The sequence below is a fragment of the Acomys minous genome, assembly GCF_964271855.1.
Source record: "Acomys minous genome assembly, chromosome: 7".
Classification (NCBI taxonomy): Eukaryota; Metazoa; Chordata; class Mammalia; order Rodentia; family Muridae; genus Acomys; species Acomys minous.
The window spans coordinates 728276-750120 of record NC_140488.1 but is presented as its reverse complement, the minus strand read 5'-3'; the positions used below and the strand labels follow the sequence as shown (position 1 = coordinate 750120).

Here is a 21845-nt window from a genome sequence, read left to right as displayed (position 1 = left end):
AAGTTAGCATGTCCACATCAGTATAGTGGTACATGCCTTTACCTTTAATCCCATAATTTTGGACAAAGGGACAGGTGGATTTCTGTGAGTTCAAGGCTTTCCTGGTTACATAGTGAGCCCTAGGCCAACCAGGTCTACATAGACACTGTCTCCAAAAAGACCATGTCTTGTGGCATTTATCATGTGCCAGGAAATTCATAGGCCAGCCTCAGGATCTGGGATGAGGCTTTCAGAAGGTAAGAAGAGCAGCCACAGATATGCTGAGGTTTGTACATCCAGCCTATAAACTATCCCACTTTCTCTGAGAGCTCTTTTTTCAGCTCAGAGATTCTGGAAGCCTCGTTAGTAGAGCTGTCTTTGCAATCTGTACCATAGTTGATTCCAATTTGACAGAATCCCAAAATTTCATCTCCCTTGGATATCTGCATTGGGATTGAAAAAATCTGTCTTTGTTGGTGCTGGAATTATGTGATGGATAATCTTGGTTGCCAACTTGACCACATCTGGAATCAACTAAAGCCCAAGCATCTGGGCACAGCTTTGAGGGATTTTCTTTATTAGATTATTTGAGGTGGGAATACCCACCCTCAATCTGGATCACACCTTCTGACAGCAGCTCACATAAAAAGATATAGAAGAACACTTTGCTTTTTGCCTGCTTGTCTTCACGCTCATTGGCAAATTCATCTATCTTACTCATGAGGTATTCCTTCACTGGTGTTAGTACCTATTTCCTTGGGATTCCAATGTAGACTAAAAATCAGCATCGCTCTGGGAATTCCCTGAGACACCAGTACCAGAATGGAGCTGTTGAAACATCCAATATCACAGATTGAATAACTATTGCATTCCTGTCCTTCCCATTGAGAGACAGTAAGACTACTCAGATCCCAGCCATCAAGCCCATTTTAACAAATCCCCCTTTAATATGTACTATTAATTCTGTCAGTTCTGTTTCTTTAGAAAACCCTGAGTGAAACAGAGCATGATCATGCAATGAAGAAAAGAGTTCTGTAGAGAACAGGTGCAGCAAGAAGAAAAAAAAGTTTCCAACACTGCTCTATTTCCGGGCTTCAGAATCCAGAGAAACCCAGTCACACACTTTCCTTTGTGGTATAAGAACCACTTGTGGCTCTTGGTAACAAGACCAACTCTGCCTTTGGTTCCTTTAAGCAAGATGAAATGAGCTCCAACCGCAAGAGATCTAAGGTCTGAGGCTTACCAAGGCACAGTGTGAGTCCTGGTTAGAGATGTGTGTTCTCGGATGGTAGAAAGGTTTCTCAGGTCCAAGGGAGGTGGCCGTGCTAAAAACAAACAAACAAACAAACAAATAAAACCAATGCACAGTATTCAGTATGATTAGTACTCAGGAGCTTTAAAAAGGGAATAAAAAATTATAAAAATCATTATTATCCATTTTCTTTACATGCCAAATACAAATGTACTAATGGGAATGAATTACTGGTGATGAATGAGAATTTCAACATCCAATTCTTGCCTGTTTCCCTGGAGATAAGGCCAACTATTGAACAAATGGCCTTATGGCATGCTAGAGGTAACAAAATGAGACCATACATTTAGTCAAGATGCAGTCTATCAGTCATGAATCAAGTATTAGGAATACAATATTAGGGGGCTGGAGAGATGGATGGCTCAGAGGTTAAGAGAACTGGCTGCTCTTCCAAAGATCCTGAATTCGATTCCCAGCAACCACATGGAGGCTCAAAACCATCCATAATGAGATCTGATGCCCTCTTCTGGCCTGCAGATGTACGTGCAGACAGAGTACTGTATTCATAATAATAAATAAATCCTTTTAAAAAAGGATTTATTGATATAAGTAATTTTATCCACAGAGTATAATGGTAGAAACATCAGAAAAAGCCAGACAGAGAGGAAACCAGGGTATTGGTGTAGAGAATTTTCATAAAAGATATGAAAGTACAAGGTTTGGATAATTAGTAGTTTCAAATGGTCACTTAGTGACAGAAATGTTGACCTTACAATTTATCAATATATCTTCCAAAGTGGATAATATTACTTATATCAATAAATCTCAACATAGTTAATGTTGTAAATCAGTATCTCTTCCATGGGCTTCTCTCCCGATCTCCAGACCCATATCCACTTCTCTGTTGAACTTAGTATCTGTTGTGTTAGCCAATATGTCTTTGAGCCTATATTACTGTATACAACCCTAGAAGTATTTAAAGCAAATTCTGTTCCATAGTATCTTAAACCCAGTTTACCACACTGGAAATCTTCCAGGTTTTTTTTTTAATGTTTAAATTAACCTTACAGTACAATTTTAGTTAAAATACATCATGTGCAATAATAACATGGGACAATTAGCAACTTTGCTGTTCAAGTAAGATGGGTAATTATCCAGGTATTGTCAACCTTTCCTTTGAGTTAACGAGTAATTACATTTGATAATTTTCTGCCAAAAAAAAAATGAACAGAAAAGAAATACTGTTTTTGTGCCCTGGGAAATCAGATACTGTCTGCCAGCCCATGGTTTGTGCGCGCACCCAGGATCTTGGCGGCTGTTTGGCCATCAAATGTGTATTTAAGGTATTTAAGTTTTATTCCCTTCTCAAGTCTCTGATGGGTTTGAAGACAATATAGTTTAGTCTTTCAATTAAGCTTAGTAGGATGTTTTTAGTTAAGATGTTTTTAGATCCAGATAGATGTTTTAAGTTAATAGAGATGAGATATGATAGATATTAATCTCCATTAAGAAATTTAGATCCAACAAGATAGGAAAGATGTTTACTTCAAGTTTGCCAAATACAAATGGCCAAATCACTATGAATGTAACATTTATATAATTCCTGATTGTCTCGTGGTTCTTCCTGTTGTATGTAGTTTATTTTACTTGTGTGTGATAGTATAAATGTATATGTTAAAAAGAAACATAATAAAAAAATTGAAAAAAGAAATACAATATTAACCAAATATACAGAAATCTATAGCTTCAGGAAGACTAATGTATACCATCAGACAGTCTACATGTCTGAGAGGCAGAGCTCATCAACAGACTCTAGTTTCTATGTCTCCACCAAATGGTCCTTCCACCTAGAATATCCTTCCTCATGCTGCTACCCAGTTACTCATCTTCACCTCTCAGTTCACTGTCCTCTGGCCTCCAGATGGTGTCAGAGCCCTCATCACAGCTTCATGCTTTTGTTTGCAGCATCCACGCACTCCTCCCACAGTTTATGATAAAAGAATATCTGTGATTATTTGACCATAGTCTAGACCTTGACCCCAGTTGGCAGGGTTTCCTTTTGGCTTGCCACCCTTTCACCTACCTACCAAGTCTTTACCCCTAAGTCCATCAAATAGCTTCTCTTTGTTTAAAATGGTCTGATGGTCCTAACTAAAATGACTAGTTATTTCCTCTGTATTCCACAAGATAGAGTCTGTAATATTTAGTACTGACTTTGTAATGCTTCTTGTTTCTTCCAGGTGGCTTTAGTATATGATCCTCCTCCTTAAACCAAAGATCCTCTTCAATTTTCATCCCTGCATACTCTCCAGTGACTAACACACCACACTGCATGCATGGCATGGCTAACAGTCTACACGTGTGGCTGTATTAAAACCAAAAAGGTGTAGCTGGAATGGACTAAGCCTGAGTAAAGCCTCAGCAGCTTTGGGCATGGCCACCAGAAGGGGTAGTTTTTTCCAAAGACCAATGAGAGACAGAAGCAGACCATATCCTGTGCCAGGGATCATAGCCACTGCACCAAGTGTTTCCTTGTAATCACATAGCCTACTTGGCCGGGGACGGTAAGTAAGAATGAAGTTAAGAATTCACTTTCAGGGAGAGATGGCACAACGGTTAAGAACCCTTGCTGTTCTTTCAGAGGATCTAGTTCTGTTCCCAGCACCTACATGGACGCTCACAATCATCTGTAATTCCAGTTGCAGGGGATTTGATGCCCTCTTCTGGGCTGTATGAACACTGAATGCATGTGGTACACAGACATAAATGCAAGCAAAATACCATCAGACATTCTTACTTCTGGGACCTCATTATGGAAATAGGCAAAAATGAGCCCTGTGGAATGAACTTGGCTTTGTAGGATGCATTTGCAGAGCCACAGTACCCTTAGGTCCTCTGACTCTTTTTATCATAACAATCTTGGAATGCAAGGTACCCCCAACTATAGCAGGACTTTTGGGCCCACAAGCAATATAAAAATGACACAGAGGCTTTTTGTTATTTTAAAGTTTATGCCTTTTAGCTAGGGCAGTCTCGCAGCCAACTAACCCTGGTGCCAAGTCCCGCCACGTGGCGCTCCACCTCTCTGCCCCACTCAAGTCCTTTCGGTCACCTTGTGTCTGCTGGTGTAGCTCTTGTGTCTCTTCTCCCAGTCTCTCTTTCTCCCTCCTTCCACCCCCCCCCACTTCCTGCCCAGCTATTGGCTGTCAACTCCTTATTACAACCAATAGACAAGTGAGGAAGTACAAATATTACAAAATATAAGACCAGTGGTGAGCCATAGAAATAACAACACCAAGACCCTGCTAGTACTTAGCTCTCTGCTGGTTTAGGATTAAACAATTGAATATATAGAGACACGCCTTCACACAATGTACCCCAACACCCAACCTCCTAATTCTTCCCCATCTATTTCTTTCGAATAATTATAAGGAAGGAGCTTGCCCTCCCATCCAATACAGCAATCCTAGTCAAATGCCTTACATTTTCTCTGGGGCTTGAGATCTCTGTTCACTGGGGGTGGCTCCAAGTCTGCAGGTAACTCAGGCAGCAAGCTTGAGTTCATTGGGATGTAGTCATCCTGGCTGTAGTGGGGTAGAAGACCAGAAGCAGTGCCTTTGGGGCTCATGGGCACATAGCTGTCTTCAGCACTGGGTGAAGCTGTGGGATACACCGGTGAAAACTTACATGGCTGCAAGACAGAACAGGTATAGGTTGGGAATTATAGACCATAAATGCAAACTGTTATAGTAGGTACTACAGCTGCAACACAGTTCAGTTCAAAGAAAACCCAAAGGAACTCGGAATTTCCTCAGGAAAACTGGACAAGCCTCAGTTAAAGTTTGCCTCCGAACTCACATGGGAATTGGTGATAACTCCCCAAGATCTAATGCCAGAACATTAAAGGTCTTAAATTAATAATTCGCTCTGTGATAGTTAACCTGGCTGGACTTGGGATCCCCTGGAGACACATCTTTGAGGGCATTTCTAGAGAGGCTTAACCGAGAAAGAAAGTCCCACTCTGAGTGTAAGTGGTACCAACCTCCTGGCTGGAATCCTGAACTGAATAAAAAGGAGAATAGAAGAAATCCAGGTGAGTACCAGCTGCAAGCCCTCATTATCATGAACTCTGCTATGTCTTCCCTTTTAAAGCATTAGGCAAAATAAACCCTTATGTGGCTTCTGTCAGATGCAATGGAAGTTTTAGTTTCTTTGTAAACTCAGTTATGTTATGTAAACATGCTTTTGTTTTAATCCCAAGTGTGGGATTTTAGTTTGGGCTCTAGTTTGTCCACAGCTGATAATTGCCGCATGCTGGGCGTGGTCTTTCCCAGCTGGTAACAGCCTGCCTGCACAGAGAGGGGCGTGGTCTAGGACCCTGAGGAAGATAACTAGGAGAGCATGGAGAGGCAAGGTGTGGTGTGCAGTGGTGGCGTGAGGCCTGTAGCAGTTTGGAGAGACCAGAGACCAGTGTGGCAGGCGAAGAGAAATGTTTCAGTGCAGCGGCTTGGAGGAGACTGCTTGCTGCCTTTGCTGTTGACGGACATTGGTATTGTCCCCAAAGAACCCATTTGACCCTAAACAGCCGGGAGAAGTAAAGGGGTCTGCATCCCATCTCCCCACTAACATTCTCTCTCATACCCAGGGTTAAGGGGCTGGTGGAAGGGAGGCAGAGGCGTCAATACCTCAGATGAAATAGAGTTTTAAAAAGAGCATCAACAGTGAGATATTTTGTCATAGCGATGAGAAAGTAACAATACAGTGCTTTAAAAGCTACCCCAAGTAAGTAAAAGTCTAATTCATTGGCTCTGAAGGGTCCTTATGAAATATTAAATCCAATAGTTCCCAAATCAGTTCAAATCTAGAGGTTTACTCCACAAGTTCTCAGAAATTCAGAGTACTGAATCTCAGAAGATTTAAAGGAAATATCACATACAGGTCAGGTTATTTCTGGTCAAATTGAAATTTAAAGGAATGCAAGGGCCAAAACATACCAGATTTAAACTGAGCCGCTTCTCTCGGTGTCTTAAGGAGTGGCTTTGTACATCACCTGAAAGACAGAGGCTGGAGTGGTGAGGGCTGCAGGACAATATCCATTGAAACTAAAGTCCAAGTCTCTATACTCCCCAGGGCCTGTCCCTATAGCTCTAGGGAGGCAGGGAAGGATAATACATAATTTCCATACAAAAGATTTGCTATTAAATGTAGCTGGAAGTCAGAACTCACATCCTAAGAAATGGAAAAATCAGCTCAGATTCTAAAACACGTTATGTTGTCTGATATTTTTTGTTCTCTTCCTTCATAAATCAGAAGGAGATACAGAAAGTAATTAACAAGCATTTGTTGAATGTATTTTTTAAAATCTTCTGATCTTAGAGACAGTGGAGATAGCTTTGTTGGTCTCAGGAGAAAATGTTTGAAATATTCATTGTAGCAAGTAAGAAAACAAGCATTGTGGGCAGCATTGAAGGCCCAGTTGAGTTCTGCTCCCATGAGTCACTGACTGTGATCTTTATACTACAATAATCAGACTCAAGTAGAGGCATGAGAAAGCAGAGTATTTGAACTAGTCTAGAATCAGGAATTTGTTATATGGACATGAAAATGAGACAAAATTTAGAATAATTGTCAAACTGAAAGAAGAAATGTCCATAGGCATATTGAATATGTAACATATTCAATAATGCTAGAAAGGTATTCCAAGGAAACTATAGATCAAGATATTTCATGAATGTAAATGCAAACATTGTAAAAAATATTAATAAATTTGATTTGATGATGCTTAAAATGAATTATATAATGACCAAGTAAGATTTATAATAGTTATGCAACATTTGAAAGTCAATTACCATATTGCACATTAAATCCTAGGAATACTGTGGGGCTTTGATCTCTTTATGAAATTGGGTTGTGTGCATCTTAATATGATTTTTTTTGCTAAATAAACTTTTTGTGATACTCAAAGAAAAAAGCTAGCAAAATTACATGATCATATTCACAGATGCAAAAAAAGCATTTGACAAAATTCAATTCCCATTTCATGACTTAAGGATGTGGGTGTAGAGATGGTTGAGTGGTTAAGGGCATGTTTCGATGTAGCGGCTTGGAGGAGACTGCTTGCTGTGTTTGCTGCTGAAGGACATTAGTATTGTCTCCAAAAGAACCCAATGACCCTAAAGAGCCAGGAGAAGTAAAGGGGTCTGTGTCCTGTCTCCCCACTAACATTCTTTCTCATACCCACGGTTAAGGGATTGGTGGTGGAAGGGAGGTAGAGGCTTCAATACTCCAAATTAAAATAAGAGTTTAATAAACAAGCGCCAACAATAAGGAATTATGAAGGATAGTCTTTGCCCATAATTATGTACCTAAATATTATCACCCAACACTTACCTTTACAGGATCCCACATGGTCTAAACCAGACAGAGAGATTCTTCTTGGCACCATTGTGTACTCTGGCTTCTTGTTACTGCTATGCCCAGTCAACAGAAGCTGATCTTGGCGCCGTTCAGAGAGATAACTTGGCTTAGGCGGACGAGGAGGCGGAGTGTTGGACATAATGTTTAGTTCTTTTGCCCCACTGGGTAAGGAACCTTGCTTTTTTTCTACATGAATTGTGGGGTTTAAGGAAGATTCCAGCAATGATGAAGAAGACACATGGTTCCTGGATGGGCCACTGACTTCTCTATTCCAGATTAGAGCAGCCTGGGGTCTTGTGGAAGGCATATCCTGAGATCCATTCCCATGGTGCAAAGGGTGGACCAAATTATTAGAGGTAAATGGCTGCAGCCCATCAAGAAAAACATCATCAAATGAAGTCTGTTCCAGTGAGCGGTCTGAATTTGACCAGCTATCACATCTGGTAGGAAGACTAAAGGGGAAAAAACATACAAACTTGATTGATATGTAGACATCCACACATGAAATCCATATGTGCCTGATTCTAAGTTTCCATATACCACCTTTTGTTCTATTTGTAGAAATTTATTCTTTCTACAACCCACAGTTATACCAACTTCTTAGTGCAGAAAAGTCTGCTGGTTTTTTCATCCTATATAGCATCAAATGAGTATGGAAATGCAATGTTAGAAATAAAAGCCACAATGCTGAAACTCATGACTCATTTTATTTAGTATACTATTTCATCTTTAATAGTGATATTGATAATCATCTGTCCTTCCTCTTAGCATTAGTAAGAAAGAGAGGAGAGTAGATCCACCTACTTGAAAACATTCTTGCTAAACAGACTTATTTGGCTTTAAGCACATCTCATAGACTCTGCAAAAGGCAATGTGAGTTTTGTGAACAGAGAGAAGGTCCAACTGAGTCCAAAAAGTAAGCATACCTGGCATGGTGCAGTCTTCCAGTCTCACAGTTGGACAGGATCAGATAATCAGGAAGGAAGAGAAACTCAGACTCACTTCTGGTTTCCTCAGTGGCTACAGTGTTACTCTTTGGGTCATCTCTTGCCAAGGTAGGGTTGGCAACATGGGCAGTATGAAGTGAACTGGCAGGGGATGGCTGAAGGGAGGAGGGCATGTGAGACAGACTCTCCATGGAATCTGCTGGAAAAATCATTTCCCAGGTTAGTGTTTTAAGAATGGCTATAACACTTACTCAAAAGTTTCTCATACAGCATCCAAGAACCAAATAAAAGATGTGAATCACAGCTGGTGTTTGTACAGGTGTAGGCAACCATATAAACAAGCTATAAACAATGTCTAGGAAAGAAGACAAATGTCCCAAGAGTGAAGTGTTGAATCAATTAAGAGTTAAACAACAACAACAACAAACAAACAAAAACCCCAAGCATTCTTGGCCTGAAAACCTACAGTTCAATAGTCTATACAGCTTAACAGTCCTCAGCAGCAGCCTTGTATCATTGTTTATTTATTCAATAAATATGCACATATCTGTATATATATATTTATGTATAACAAGTCTATATGTATATACTTACATATGCATTAATGCATATAAATATTATGGTTTGGATATGATGAGCTCATATATTGAAGGCTTTAACACTGACTAGTGAATCCAATCTCTTGAAAGGTGACTGGATCATGTATACTTTCACTTAAGAATGGATTAATCTACTGAGGGATTGATAATTTGGTGGCATTATTTGGAGATAGTGGAAAGTTTTGAAGGAAGGGTCTTTTTGAATGAAAGAAGTCACTAGGGAGACATGTTTTGGGGGACTGCATTCCGTCCTGCTCCCACCTCTTTCCTGGCTACAACAAAGTAAGTAGCCTCTGCTAAACTCTTCTACTGCTATAATATTCTGTTTTATCTCAGGCCCAAAGCAATGGAGCCAGTTGACTATGATTGGAAGCTTCTGAAATGGCAAGTAAAACATGAACTATTCTACTTCCAAATTGTTTCTCTCATGCATTTGCCACAACAACAAAAATGTGGCTAACACAGAAAATGGGCACCAGGGGTGGGGCTGTTGCTGTAATCATCCCTGAATATGTGGTTCAGAACCCTTTGGAACTGGTTTATGGGAAGAATTTGGAAGCTTTGAGACCGTAGCTAGAGAATATCGGGAATTTTGTAAGCAGAACTTAATGATGAGTCTGGTGGGAACTCAGAGAATCTCCAGACAGAAAAGACTGTACTCATGAGGTATCACATGACAACGAAAATTCTTCTGGGGACAGAATTAGAGGCAGTTCATGTTGCATAGTAAAGAAGAATTTTACTATTATTTTGTCATTCCCTGAGACTTTGTGGAAGACTGAACACAAAAGGCAACACAACTTTCAGTTTGTTCTACAAGGGTTGCTATCTGATTTTAGTCATGTTTACAGTGAGAATCGAGTGGTGGGGGGGGGCAGGGGAGGGGGAGACGAGCAAAATGCAAGGACTGATTTTTTAATTTTATTTTAGTATATAGGTATTTTGTCTGCATGTATGTGCAGTATTCAAGAAGGCCAGAAGATGTCAAATCCCTGCTGAAATTGGAGTTACAGGTGTTTATGAGCTGCTATGTGGGTACTGGGAATCAAATCCGGGCTCTCTAGAATAGCAGTCAGTGCTCTGAAGTGCTGAGCCATCTCTCCAGCCCCAAAATGCAAAGACTTTTAAAAATGCTTCAGTTGGGCCTGGAAAACACATATAAAATTGTAAGTAAAGAAGTCATGATTACCAAGTGGTGGTGGTGGCAGTGGTGCATGCATTTAATCCCAGCACTTGGGAGGCAGAAGCAATGAATCTCTAAGTTCGAGGCCAGCCTGGTCTACAGAGCTAGTTCCTTAACAGCCAGGGCTACACAGAGAAACTCTGTCCCGAAAAACAAAAACAAGAAGTTAAGCTGACTATGTATCTCAGTGACGGAGCCTACCACAACCAAGGCTCTCGGCCCAACCTCAAAATGTGTAGCAATGACAGCAACAATATTAATAATGTGAAGCACTTTGCACCAGGAAAATAGGAAAGATGTATTGATGATACTTCAGGAATTAGTGTGACCTTACCCATTACAGGGCTAAAGTGTTAAAGTGTGAACTAATTTCACAGACTTTCACTTGAGAAGAGAGTGCTGTCATGGTACCCTATTTCACATGATGCCTTGCTTACAGACTTGCTTACAGAAGTCTACCCAAGTTCAGTTGCCCAGATATTTGGATGTTCTAGCAACTATGGTAGGCACTAACATAATTTACAAGATGCTGGTTTTACAAGGATGCTGAATCTAAGAGTCTTAAGGTCTTAGAGGTGATTTATTTAGATTTCCAAGGAAAGTCTGAGAAACCAGACAATATGTATCAGGGTCACATTCTTTGGGAGGAGTCATGAGAGGGCACTGTAGAAAGCTGTGAGAATGAAACTAAAGATACAAGGGAGAATCCAAGAAGCTAGAAATGTCAGGAACATGGGGACGGCAGTTGGTTTTTTTCAAGACAGGGTTTCCTTGTGTAGCCTTGGCTGTCCTGGAATTCACTATGTGGATTAGGCTTATAAAAGTAACTTTTATTTGCTTGATGTAATTGTCATTTTGGAAGCTTACTGCCTCCTTCTGCTTACCTAGGAGTAGACCTAGAAGCTTCTAGCCTCTATATAATCTAACCTATGCCTAGAATGTTTTCAGCCTCTGAGATTTACTACTTAATAAGCCTTTAGTATTTTGGCTTTTCCTCCTGGGCTGTCACTGAACTAGCAAGCTTCTGACTTTGGGCTTTTTGGGTTTTCCTCTGGGACATGAGCTGAGTGGGAAGGTCAGCTGGGTGCTTTCTCTGCCTCTCTGAGCAAACAGGTTTTCACTACCACCATCCAAGAGAGAGAGGGGGGTGGGGGGGAGATATCCAAATGAAAGGCACGACTTAAGGAAGACACACAGAAAGACAGCAATGCAGATGATGCAGAAAGCAGATCCCCTGCATGGGGACAGCTCAACAAACCAGCTGAAGAAGGACAGCCGAAATGCACTGTTGCTGAAGGGCAGACAAAACAAAACAAAAAAAAAAAACCAACAAACAAACCTGATCACTGCAGTGTCAACTAAATTGATAACAAAGAGGGCTGTTAAATGCCTAATGGGAAGATAGTGTAGACTGTGCATATGCTGCACTGAAACCATCAGCCAAAATAAATCTGTCCCTCCTTGTTTTTTGTCACCATATCAAAAGCCTAACATATTGCTTATGCAATGTGTGTATATTCATACTTATATAGAATATCCTGTAGTGCATCTACATATGTGATTGGAACCTTTCTCACTCTGATGATGTAGCTGAAACAAAGATCCAGCCTTTACTTAAACTTACGCTACACAAGAAGAGTCACATAAGCAATACATAAGTACAGTAGTGTTAATAATTGTTATATATAAGAAGAAAGATGTTTTTATTTTAAAGATTCACTGACAATGAGACAAGTTAGCTCCTGGCAACACCCAGCCTCCCTCAAAGAGGATGATGAGCATCAAAGAACCTCCTTATGGAGATGGCTTTAAATGTGGCAAATCAGCCACTGGGCAAAATGTCCTCGTTTCTGCCACTGACAGAATTCTGCCTGAAATGGGCAAACCTGGATGTAGGCAGAGTCAACAGCCAAGACACAGTAAGCAATTTTAGACACACCAAGATAGGAAAGATGTTTTCTTCAAGGCTGCCAAATACAAATAGCTAAAACACTAGGGATGTAACATTTATATAATTCCTGGTTGTGTCATGGTCCTTCTTGCTGTAGGTAGTTTGTTGCATATTTGTGTAGTAATATAAATGTATATGTAAAAAATAAAAAATGTTTCATAAAAAAGGATACAGGAAGCCGGGCGGTGGTAGCACATACCTGTAATCCCAGGACTCGGGAGGCTGAGGCAGGCAGATCACTGTAAGTTTGAGGCCAGCCTGGTCTACAGAGTGAGTCCAGGACAGCCAAGGCTACACAGAGAAACCCTGTCTCGAAAAAACCAAAAGAAAAAGAAAAAATAAAGTAAGAAATAGGAGACATTTTATTGACATTTCATATAAAATGTTTTGAAGTTTGAATACTATTGTCATTGATGGCTTCTTTGTATTTAGTAAAAAAAATAAAATTGTATTTCTGTTGCAAAAAAAAAAGAAGAAAGAAAGGAATAGTGTGTTGTAATAGCTGGGTAACCCATGTTTCTCAAGAACACTAATATTATCACCAAAACCGGAGAACAGGGTTCAAAATGAATCAGGACTAAGAACTAATGCGAACTCCAGATCATAAAAAGCCGATGAAAAGCTTATTACCTATAAGCAAAGGGGGCTGCTGCATGTGGAAAACTGCAAGAAAGCCTTAAAACATGGATTTCAGATGAAAAAGACTTGGCCTTTACATTCTCCTAAAAACTGAGGGAATAAAAGAAGTTGTTCAGAAGTTTCTTGGTTTCTTCCAACTTCACAACAGGGCAGGCTTTTCTAGTTTCTTCCTGGTGCTTTACTCCTGCTCCTTTTGAGTCACTGGGAAATATACTACATAGATACATTTTGGGCCAACTGCTGGATGAGAAAAGAAGAGGACACATATAACAGGGTGCATGAAAAAGATCTTTGTAAAAGTTAGTTGAACGCAGGAATTAGGGTGGTGGAGCGTGGAGCAAGGACCACTGGGTTAGCTGTAGGCATGATGGATGTACTGCAGCTCTGCAAGCTCTATCTGTTGCACCAAAGATAAAGTAATTGCTGTCACCTCATTTCCTTTTATTTGAGTGCTTTCAAAGCTCAGCAATGTTACTAAATAGTATCACTTAATAAGCTTTGCTGGCTCATGTTTAAAAAAAAAAAAAAGGGAAGTACACATGCATATTTGCCTTAGAGATGCAACCCTGACTCTCCATTGCCACCTGGTGTTATAATGTGGATATTTTCTTAGTAGGTGGTAAAAAAAAATAGTAAAGAAGTTATTGAAGTGTTGAAGTATGTGCCAAGATTAGGGACACAATTTTTGTCTACTAAACAAAGAGATCAAAAGAAACCAGATTAAAAATTCCCTATTCTAAGCATCAGAATATGGGGAAATAATATTAGGGAAGGCTCTGTGATGACTAATCTTGGTTGTCAAATTGACTACATTTGAAATCAACTAAAGCCCAAGTGGCTGGATATGCCTGTGAAGGATTTTAATTGGATCATTTGAGGTGAGATGCCATACCCTAAATCTTGGCCACACCTTCTGGTAGCAGCCACATAAAAGAACATGGGAAGAGAGAGCCTTTGCTTTTTGCCTGGTGACCCTCAGTCTCGCTGGCAAGTTCATCTATGCTGGGGCTAAGGCACTCCTTTGCTGGTATTACAACCAATTTATTAAGAATTCCAATTTAGAATGAAGATCAGTTGAGACATACAACCTCATGGACTGAACAACTATCTGAGTCTTGACCTTTCTGTCATGAGACAACTATTGTTAAACTGCCCTGTAATAAACTCTCTCTCTCTCTCTGTGAGTGTCTCTCTCTGTCCCTTTCTCTCCCTGCCCCCTCTCTCTTCTATTACTTAAGAGAGACCTGGACTAATATAAGTACAAAAATAAAATCTACAAAGGGAAGTGAATTATAACCCAGGCTATAACCATCTTGTATATTACATGGGAATGGTAGTGCGTGGAGACAAGGTGAAAAGGAGGAAAGGAAGGAGATGGAGGAAGAGAGGAGTAATTAGGAGGAGGAAGAAAGGGGGTTAGGGTTAGGAGGAAAGATTTGAGTCAATTGCTCAAAATGCCCAGAGCCAACTTCCAGGTTGTTTACCACAGAGATCTCTAACATGTGCGTGGGCAGATTTTGCCTTTCCACATTTGGACTTGAATCTGACTACCAAGTGAAAGACAGTGTTTTTCAGTGTTGTACTGATTTTAGTAGGAGTAGCTCTGATGATATACACTAGATTGCAAAAATACCTTGCACCACTTATTTGCAGTAGCTTTCCAGCACCAGCAAACCATCTTGGACCAACCCTTTGTTCACAGGGGTTCCAACCCCGCTCTTACCTGCACCATCTTCCAGATGACTGAAATTGCAAACTTGACTGATGCTCTGTACCCACACCTGCATTTCTTCTTCAGTCTTGGCTACTAGGTAAAATGTACGGGAAGTGGTCTTGACAATGAACACAAAATTGTTCTGAAATTCCTTCCTAACAAAGCCAGGGCCTGCATGCTTCCACACTGTGCATTCGCTGAGGTCTATCACACGGATGGGCTTGCTGGAGTGCTTGGTGCGGTAGTATTCTAAGACATCAGGATTGCCACTCATGCGGCCCCGCCGGAGGACAAACCAGCGCTTGCGCCAAGCCTGCAGAGGAAATTTGACATGAAGTTATTAGACCAGTTGCTTATTTTTTTTTTTTCAAAATCTGCCAAGAACCTTATAGCAGGGACAAGGACAGCAAGAAAGACGAAAAGACTGCCAAAAACACTGTTTTTGAGAGGGTGGGAGGGTCTCATAGAGGCCAAGCTCAAACTCATTGTGTAGCCAAAGATAACCTCACATTCTTGAAGGACCTAGGGGCTGGACTGCTCAGTGGTTAACAGCACTTGCTGCTCTTGTAGAGAACCTTGGTTCAATTCCCAGCATCCACATGGCAGCTCACAGCCACTTGTAACTCTAGTTTCAAGGGATCTGATGCCTCTTCTGACTTCATGGGAAACAGTCATACATATGGCGTACAGATTTACATACAAGCCAAACATTCACATAAACACATACATTACATAGATACAATAAATAAGTTTCTCCCTCTCCCTCTCCCTCCCTCCCTCCCTCCCTCCCTCTCTCCCTCTCCCTCTCCCTCTCCCTCTCCCTCTCCCTCTCCCTCTCCCTCTCTCTCTCTCTCTCTCTCTCTCTCTCTCTCTCTGTGTGTTGGATAGTTTTATGTCAATTTGACACAAGCTAAGAGTCATCTAAGAAGAGGGAGCCTCAATTGAGAAAATGCCTCCATAAGTTCAAACTGTAGGCAGGTCTGTAGGGCATTTCCTAATTAGTGATTGATGAGGAGGGCCCGGACCTTTGTGGGCGGGACCATGCCTGGGCTGGTGGTCCTGGGTTCCATAAGAAAGCAGGCTGAGGCAGCCATGGAGAGCAAGTCAGTGTGCAGCACCCTTCCATGGCCTCTGCAGCAGCTCCTGCCTCCAGGTTTCTGCCCTAGTTGACTTCCTGTCGTGACTTCCTTAGACTATGAACACTAATATGGAAGTATAAGCCAAATAAACCCTTTCCTCCTCAACGTGCTTTTTGGTCCTGGTGGTTTCATTGCAGCCTTAGAACCCTAACACTATCGTTCCTGATTCTCTCTTGCCTCCATCTCCCAGGTGCTAGTATTATAGCTCATAACCATACCAAACTTTTACCGGGCAGTAGTGGTGCACGCCTTTCATCCCAGCACTCAGGAGGCAGGCGAATCTCTGTGAGTTCGAGGCCAGCCTGGTCTACAGTACAGAGTGAGTCCAGGACAGCCAGGGCTGCACAGAGAAACTCTGTCTCAGAAACAAACAGACAGACAGACAGACAAAAAAAGATACCAAACGTTCTAATAATACATTTGGTACTAAAAGAAAGGTGTACAATCTTCAAATCTGCTTTACAGCATAGTTTGAAAGACAGGTCAATATTAGGGAGTCTAATAATGCAATTTATAGCCACATTTTGGAGAGAGAAATGAGGAGCCTGAGTTCCCCATCCTTTCATGCTTAGGTATGTATCCCTTAATCATCTCCTGCAACTGGGCTAGCCCACACAGATAGCATAGACTTACTTTCTGTTGCAAAGTTTGGAGGCATTAGCACCAAATGGGAATGAGCACAGAAAAGTGCAACAGGGTGACAACAAATGCAAGTGGAAAGATTTATAACTCTGTGGTTTTTTCTCCCATGCAATGGCATGGGTGACAGCCCATGTATTTCTGCCAGGTGGCATGGTGACTGATAGAATAGGAAGTCTTCTTATCTCTAGTGTATAAAAGATTTGGTTTTGTTTGTTTGTTTTGTGTGTATGGGTGTTTTGTCTGCATACCAGAAGAGAGTATTAGATCCCATAGAACTACAATTATAGATGGCTGTGAGCCACCATGTGGTTGCTGGGAATTGAACTCAAGATCTCGGGAAAAAAAAGCCAGTACTCTTAACCTGAGCCATCTCTCCAGCCTCTGTATCTCTAGCTTTTAAGCTTACCCTGACCAAGAAAGTAGGGGGTGGGGGGAAGAAGGCATCATCTGGAGTACATTCAGCTCTCTCCCCCCAACCCAATGACAAGAGAGTCAGGACAGCAGGGAATCCAGAGATATACTGAAAAGCAAAGACCAGTTGTCATAAAAGATCTGCAAGTGTACCTCAGAATCAAAATCCCTTCTAAGGAAAAATGTCCTTCTAGGCTGTGGCAAGGGACACCAAGCAAGAGGATAGTGACTAAGTTGGATTGGGGGAGGTAAACCCTTCCCTGGTTCTGCCTTTACATGCATGTAAAACTGTGAGAAGAGATTTGACTCTCAGAAGATGAAGGAGGCACTATGACTGTCTGTGTTTTAAGACAAAAGAAATAACAGCATACATGTATGCTTATGGGGATGATCTAGGAAGAAGAGAAAAATGAATGCCTCAAATGCCTGTTGCCAAAACATTAAAAAATTTAAAAAATCGAGGCATGGTGATGATGCACACTTTAATCCTAGAACATGGGAGGCAGAAGCACATGGGACTCTGTGAGTGCACAGCTATTCTACCCTACATGGCGAGTTCCAGTTCAGTTGAGCAACAAAGTGAGATCCAGTCTCAAAGAACAATCACAACAACCACCAGAAACTATGGCACTGAATGGAGTGGGCCATTAACAAGGACAGGAATTCACCTTGTTCTGGGGTTTAGAATGGAAGACACCGGCAACTTCAGCATTGGGATCAACAGGGACAAAGAACAGGATAATATCATGCATGCCTGCTAAGAAAAGCTTCCATGGGGCTGGAGAGATGGCTCAGCGGATAAGAGCACTGTCTGCTCCTCCAGAGGTCCTGAGTTCAATTCCCAGCAACCACATGGTGGCTCACAGCCATCTATACTGGAGTCTGATGCCCTCTGCTGGCATTCAGGTGTATGCCCAGATGGAGCACTCATACAGAAAATAAAATTTAAAAAAAAAAAAAAGAAGAAGAAAAGCTTCCATGGAAAGCCTGGAGTACCCCCAAGCTTTCCAAAGGCCACTTTGGAGAAAATGCAAAGAAGAATTTTGTTTTAGTTCTTTAAAAAAGAATGTTTCCAAAAGAGGAAATCAAATTGAGCACAGAAGCATGTTTCATGTTCAATGCTTTTAATACAGGGGAGATAACATAGACAAGTTTATAATTCATTCACTCAAAAAGTACCATTTGATCTACTAATATGCTGGGCACTGTCACATACTGGAGAAGCCAAGTTGAGCAAGTCACACATGCCACTCCCAGTCTTGTGGGTGGCAGGGGAAGTGGGCAGATGGATAATCAGATAATTGTAGTCGATGAGACAAGTGTTATAATTTTTTTAAAAGGCGCTAAAGGCACACATAAGAGAACGACTGCTGTTGGATGAGGTGTAGGATGGCTCCAGGAAGAAGTGATGACTACATTAAGACTAAAGCAGCCCAGAGAGAGAAACATGCACAAAGAGACAAAGAAGGAAAAGACATGAACCCATCCATAAGTAGTTCAGCAGGATTAGAAGGAGAAAGAAGCATTACATAATAATTTGAGAAGGATATAAAACAGTGATAATGCTAAGTCATACAAGATTACCATCCTGAGTTTCCTTAGGTTTTAAAATGTCTATCTAAGAGCTATGATTGTGCAAAAGCCAAAACAATGTGTTCTAGGAGTTGTTTCCTAAGTAAGTAGGTCAAAGACCAAGGTTCAACGAATAACAGAGAAGAAAAAGCTTCTGTACAGCAAAGGAAATGACAAAATGAAATGGCAACTGTGAAAAGGAGCCTTGGTGGGTGGAGATTCAAGCCACACTTCTGATTAGATTGGGTTTGGTGGGTTTTTGTTGGGTTTTGTTTTGTTTTGTTTTGTTTTCAAGACAAGGTTTCTCTGTGTATCCTTGACTGTCCTGAAATTCACTCTGTAGACCAGGCTGGCCTCAAACTCAGAGATCTGCCTCCTGAGTGCTGGGACTAAAGGTGTGCACCATCATGCTCAGCTGAATAGATTTAACTTCTAAAATTTATAAAGAACTTTCAGTACTGGAAAGATAAGTCATTGTTTAAGAGCGCATGCTGATCTAGCAGAAGACCCAGATCTCCTTCCCAGTGCCCACACCTGTTCCATCTTGTAACCCTAGCTCCAGGGCCTCTCCAGATAGTCCTCTTTTGGCTTTCAAGGGCACCTGCACTCAGGTACACAACCCCCTACATACATACACATAATAAAAAATAAATCAATATTTTAAATGAATAAAGAATTCAGCTGGAATGTTTACTACTCAGTAGCAGGGCAACAAATAACCACTTAAGCTGGATGGTTTGTGGCATCATTTTAATCCCAGCACTCAGGAGACAGAGATAGGGGGAGCTCTGTGAATTCAAGGCCAATTTGGTCTACAGAGTGAGTTCCAAGCCTTTCAGAACTACATGGTGAGACTGTCTCAAGGGGAAAAATGGCGAGGGATCTGAAAAGAAAACATACAAACAGCTAAGATATATCTCAAAATGTTCACCATCACTACTATTAGGGACACACAAATTAAAATAAAGGGACATCACTTCACTCCAGTTGGTTTATCTATTATCAAAAAGAGAGAATAATTATTTGTGAGGGTGGAGAGAAGGGGGGTGCCCTTGTACACTTTGTAGGAAATTTAAACTAGTATGACCACTATGAAGTTAAACCTATAATATATGACCCAGAAATTCCTTTTGTGGATATACACCAAAAGAAGACAAAATCAACATTTTGTAAAGATTTCTGCACTGCCATTTATGTTTATTCCAGAATTATTTGTTTAGCCATAAACAAATGGTTAAAGAAAATGTGGTGCTTCTACACAACAGAATGCCACTCAGTCATAAAAAAGAAAGGATTATAGCATTTATCAGGTGTATTTGGAAAATATGCCAGGCGAAATAGCCAGACACAAAGAAATGGTAACCATTTCACTACCATAATATGTTATGAAACTAAAATATACATAATAACATTTATTTTAAAAGGCAAAGAACATGATAGGAAGGTGATCTGGGACTCACATGACACTGAAGAGATATAGCACAGTCTTCAGTGTTCGCAAAACATGTTCTTTTCATTTGAGATAAGGCTTTGTTGTATAGACCAGGCTGGTCTAGAGTTCACCCAGTCTGGTCTCTAACTCATGATACATTCTTTAGGGAAAAGGGATTGACACTTCAACCTGTCTTTCTGGCTGCGTAACTGACACTTCACCTGTTATAGGTGAATTGTATTGCCATGCCCATATTGTTGTATTCCCCTTCTCAAAACAGGGTGAATATCACCCTATTGGGAAACAGAATCTTTACCAAGTTAAAATAAGGCCATTGGGATGGGCTATAATCACATATGACTTAAAAAGGAAGTACTAGGCCACAACTCTGTACAAAAGTTGTGGCCTAGTCTCTGTACTGAAGAGACATGGAGATAAGGTAACTACTCAGCCAACAAGAATTCTTCCCCCATATTCCTCAGAATAAGGACTACGCTGGTGCCTTAATTTCAGACTGTAACCTCTCAAACTTGGAATTAATGAAATTCTGTTAAGAAAGTCTTTTTCTGTAGGAGTTGTTCCCCCAAACTTTAGCATATATGGAGGGCTTATCGTCTGCTAGCCATATTGGTATACCTGACATGGAGCTTGCTTCCTACCACAAAACAGTTTTTTTTGGTTGTTATTAGCTTTTGTTTTGTTTTGTTTTGTTGGTTTTTCAAAACAGGGTTTCTCTACTGGCTGTCCTGGACTTAATTTGTAGACCAGGCTGGCCTTAAATTCACAGCGATCCACCTGCCTCTGCCTCCTGAGTGCTGGGATTAAAGGCCTGCGCCACCATGTCCGCCCACAAAACAGTTTTAAAAGATTCCCAAACAAATAATGCTGTGTGAAAGGCATACAGTGCAGGGCTGAATACTATAATATACAATGAAACTCCATGATAAAACTCTTAAAAACTATTACAGGGGATTCACAAAATCTATTAGAACTCAGCATAAGATATTTTGTTGTTCAGTATATTTCTTTCCGTAAACCAGCCTTGCCCCAACTACCCCAGTTCAAATCACCGCTGTCTCCTACATGGGTAATGGAAATAGCCTTTTGCTTTCCCATAGTCACTCTTAACTTCCCACATAAATATATTCTCAACAGAGGATTGATAGTTCCTGAAAATCACAAATCTAATCACCTCCACCTTGGTTAGCACATTCCAAAGGGTTATGGTAAGGCCGCAGCACCGCTCTTTACTATTTTACATACCGCCTTCTGATGCCTAGTTCCTTCTTGATCACTGCTTTATTCTCTGGACCGTGTAGGACTGGGCACAAAACAGTTGTTCAAAAATATTACTAAATGATTGAACTACAAACATGGTGCTATAGACCCAGGTTTTAAATAACACTCTCAAGAGATATGGCTTCTTTATGGTTTATAATGAACTCCATAGCCATGATTCCCTCATCATAAGCTTAATTGCTAGGAACAACTAGATACACGTTGTCTCTAACCTGAAACTTAGGCTACCAGGAAAGGGTTGGTTCCAGGCTTTTAACTCAAATAAGACAAATGCTCTATCCAAACATTATAGTATGTGCTTGGATGTGAGAGTGACTGCATAGTGACTTTAACACACAGCATATCTAAGATGCATATTTATTAATCAGTAGGGTGGGAAATTGAGGCTGAAGTTGAATCACTCTACTCCTGGGCTCAGTCATACTTGCACAATAAAACAAACCTGGCAGGGTTATAACAAGTTTCACTTATTTGGCTTTAGAACTCACTCTAATAAAATGAAGTGGCCTGTCTGGATTGTATCCATTGTCAAAAGACACTGAAATGTCCTGGGAAACATCCTGAAAGTATCTGAGGCTGTAAAGAGACGCCTCTGATTTAAACTGCTTTTCTGGCAAGAGTGATTACTGTCCCTTTGTTTCAACGGAATTGGCCCCCTGCCCCTCTGCA

The 21845-nt window shown here is 40.8% G+C and overlaps 1 protein-coding gene across 7 annotated transcripts in view; it reads right to left on the bottom strand.

Annotated features, from left to right (window-relative positions):
- The window catches only part of GAB3 (GRB2 associated binding protein 3), a 77092-nt gene that overhangs the window by 10510 nt on the left and 44737 nt on the right, over positions 1–21845 (bottom strand). For 5 of the 7 annotated variants that reach the window (XM_084790943.1, XM_084790937.1, XM_084790940.1 and 2 more), the window contains exons 2-7: positions 14691–14994; positions 8575–8794; positions 7622–8100; positions 6226–6281; positions 4715–4922; positions 1223–1304 (exon numbers count right to left, since the gene is read on the bottom strand). In XM_084790943.1, coding sequence (XP_084647069.1) covers positions 1223–1304; positions 4715–4922; positions 6226–6281; positions 7622–8100; positions 8575–8794; positions 14691–14955 — 1310 coding nt within the window. In that variant the 5' untranslated portion in view covers positions 14956–14994. The remainder of the gene's footprint in view (positions 1–1222; positions 1305–4714; positions 4923–6225; positions 6282–7621; positions 8101–8574; positions 8795–14690; positions 14995–21845) is intronic. The other 2 variants (XM_084790938.1, XM_084790941.1) reach the window with 1 other exon arrangement.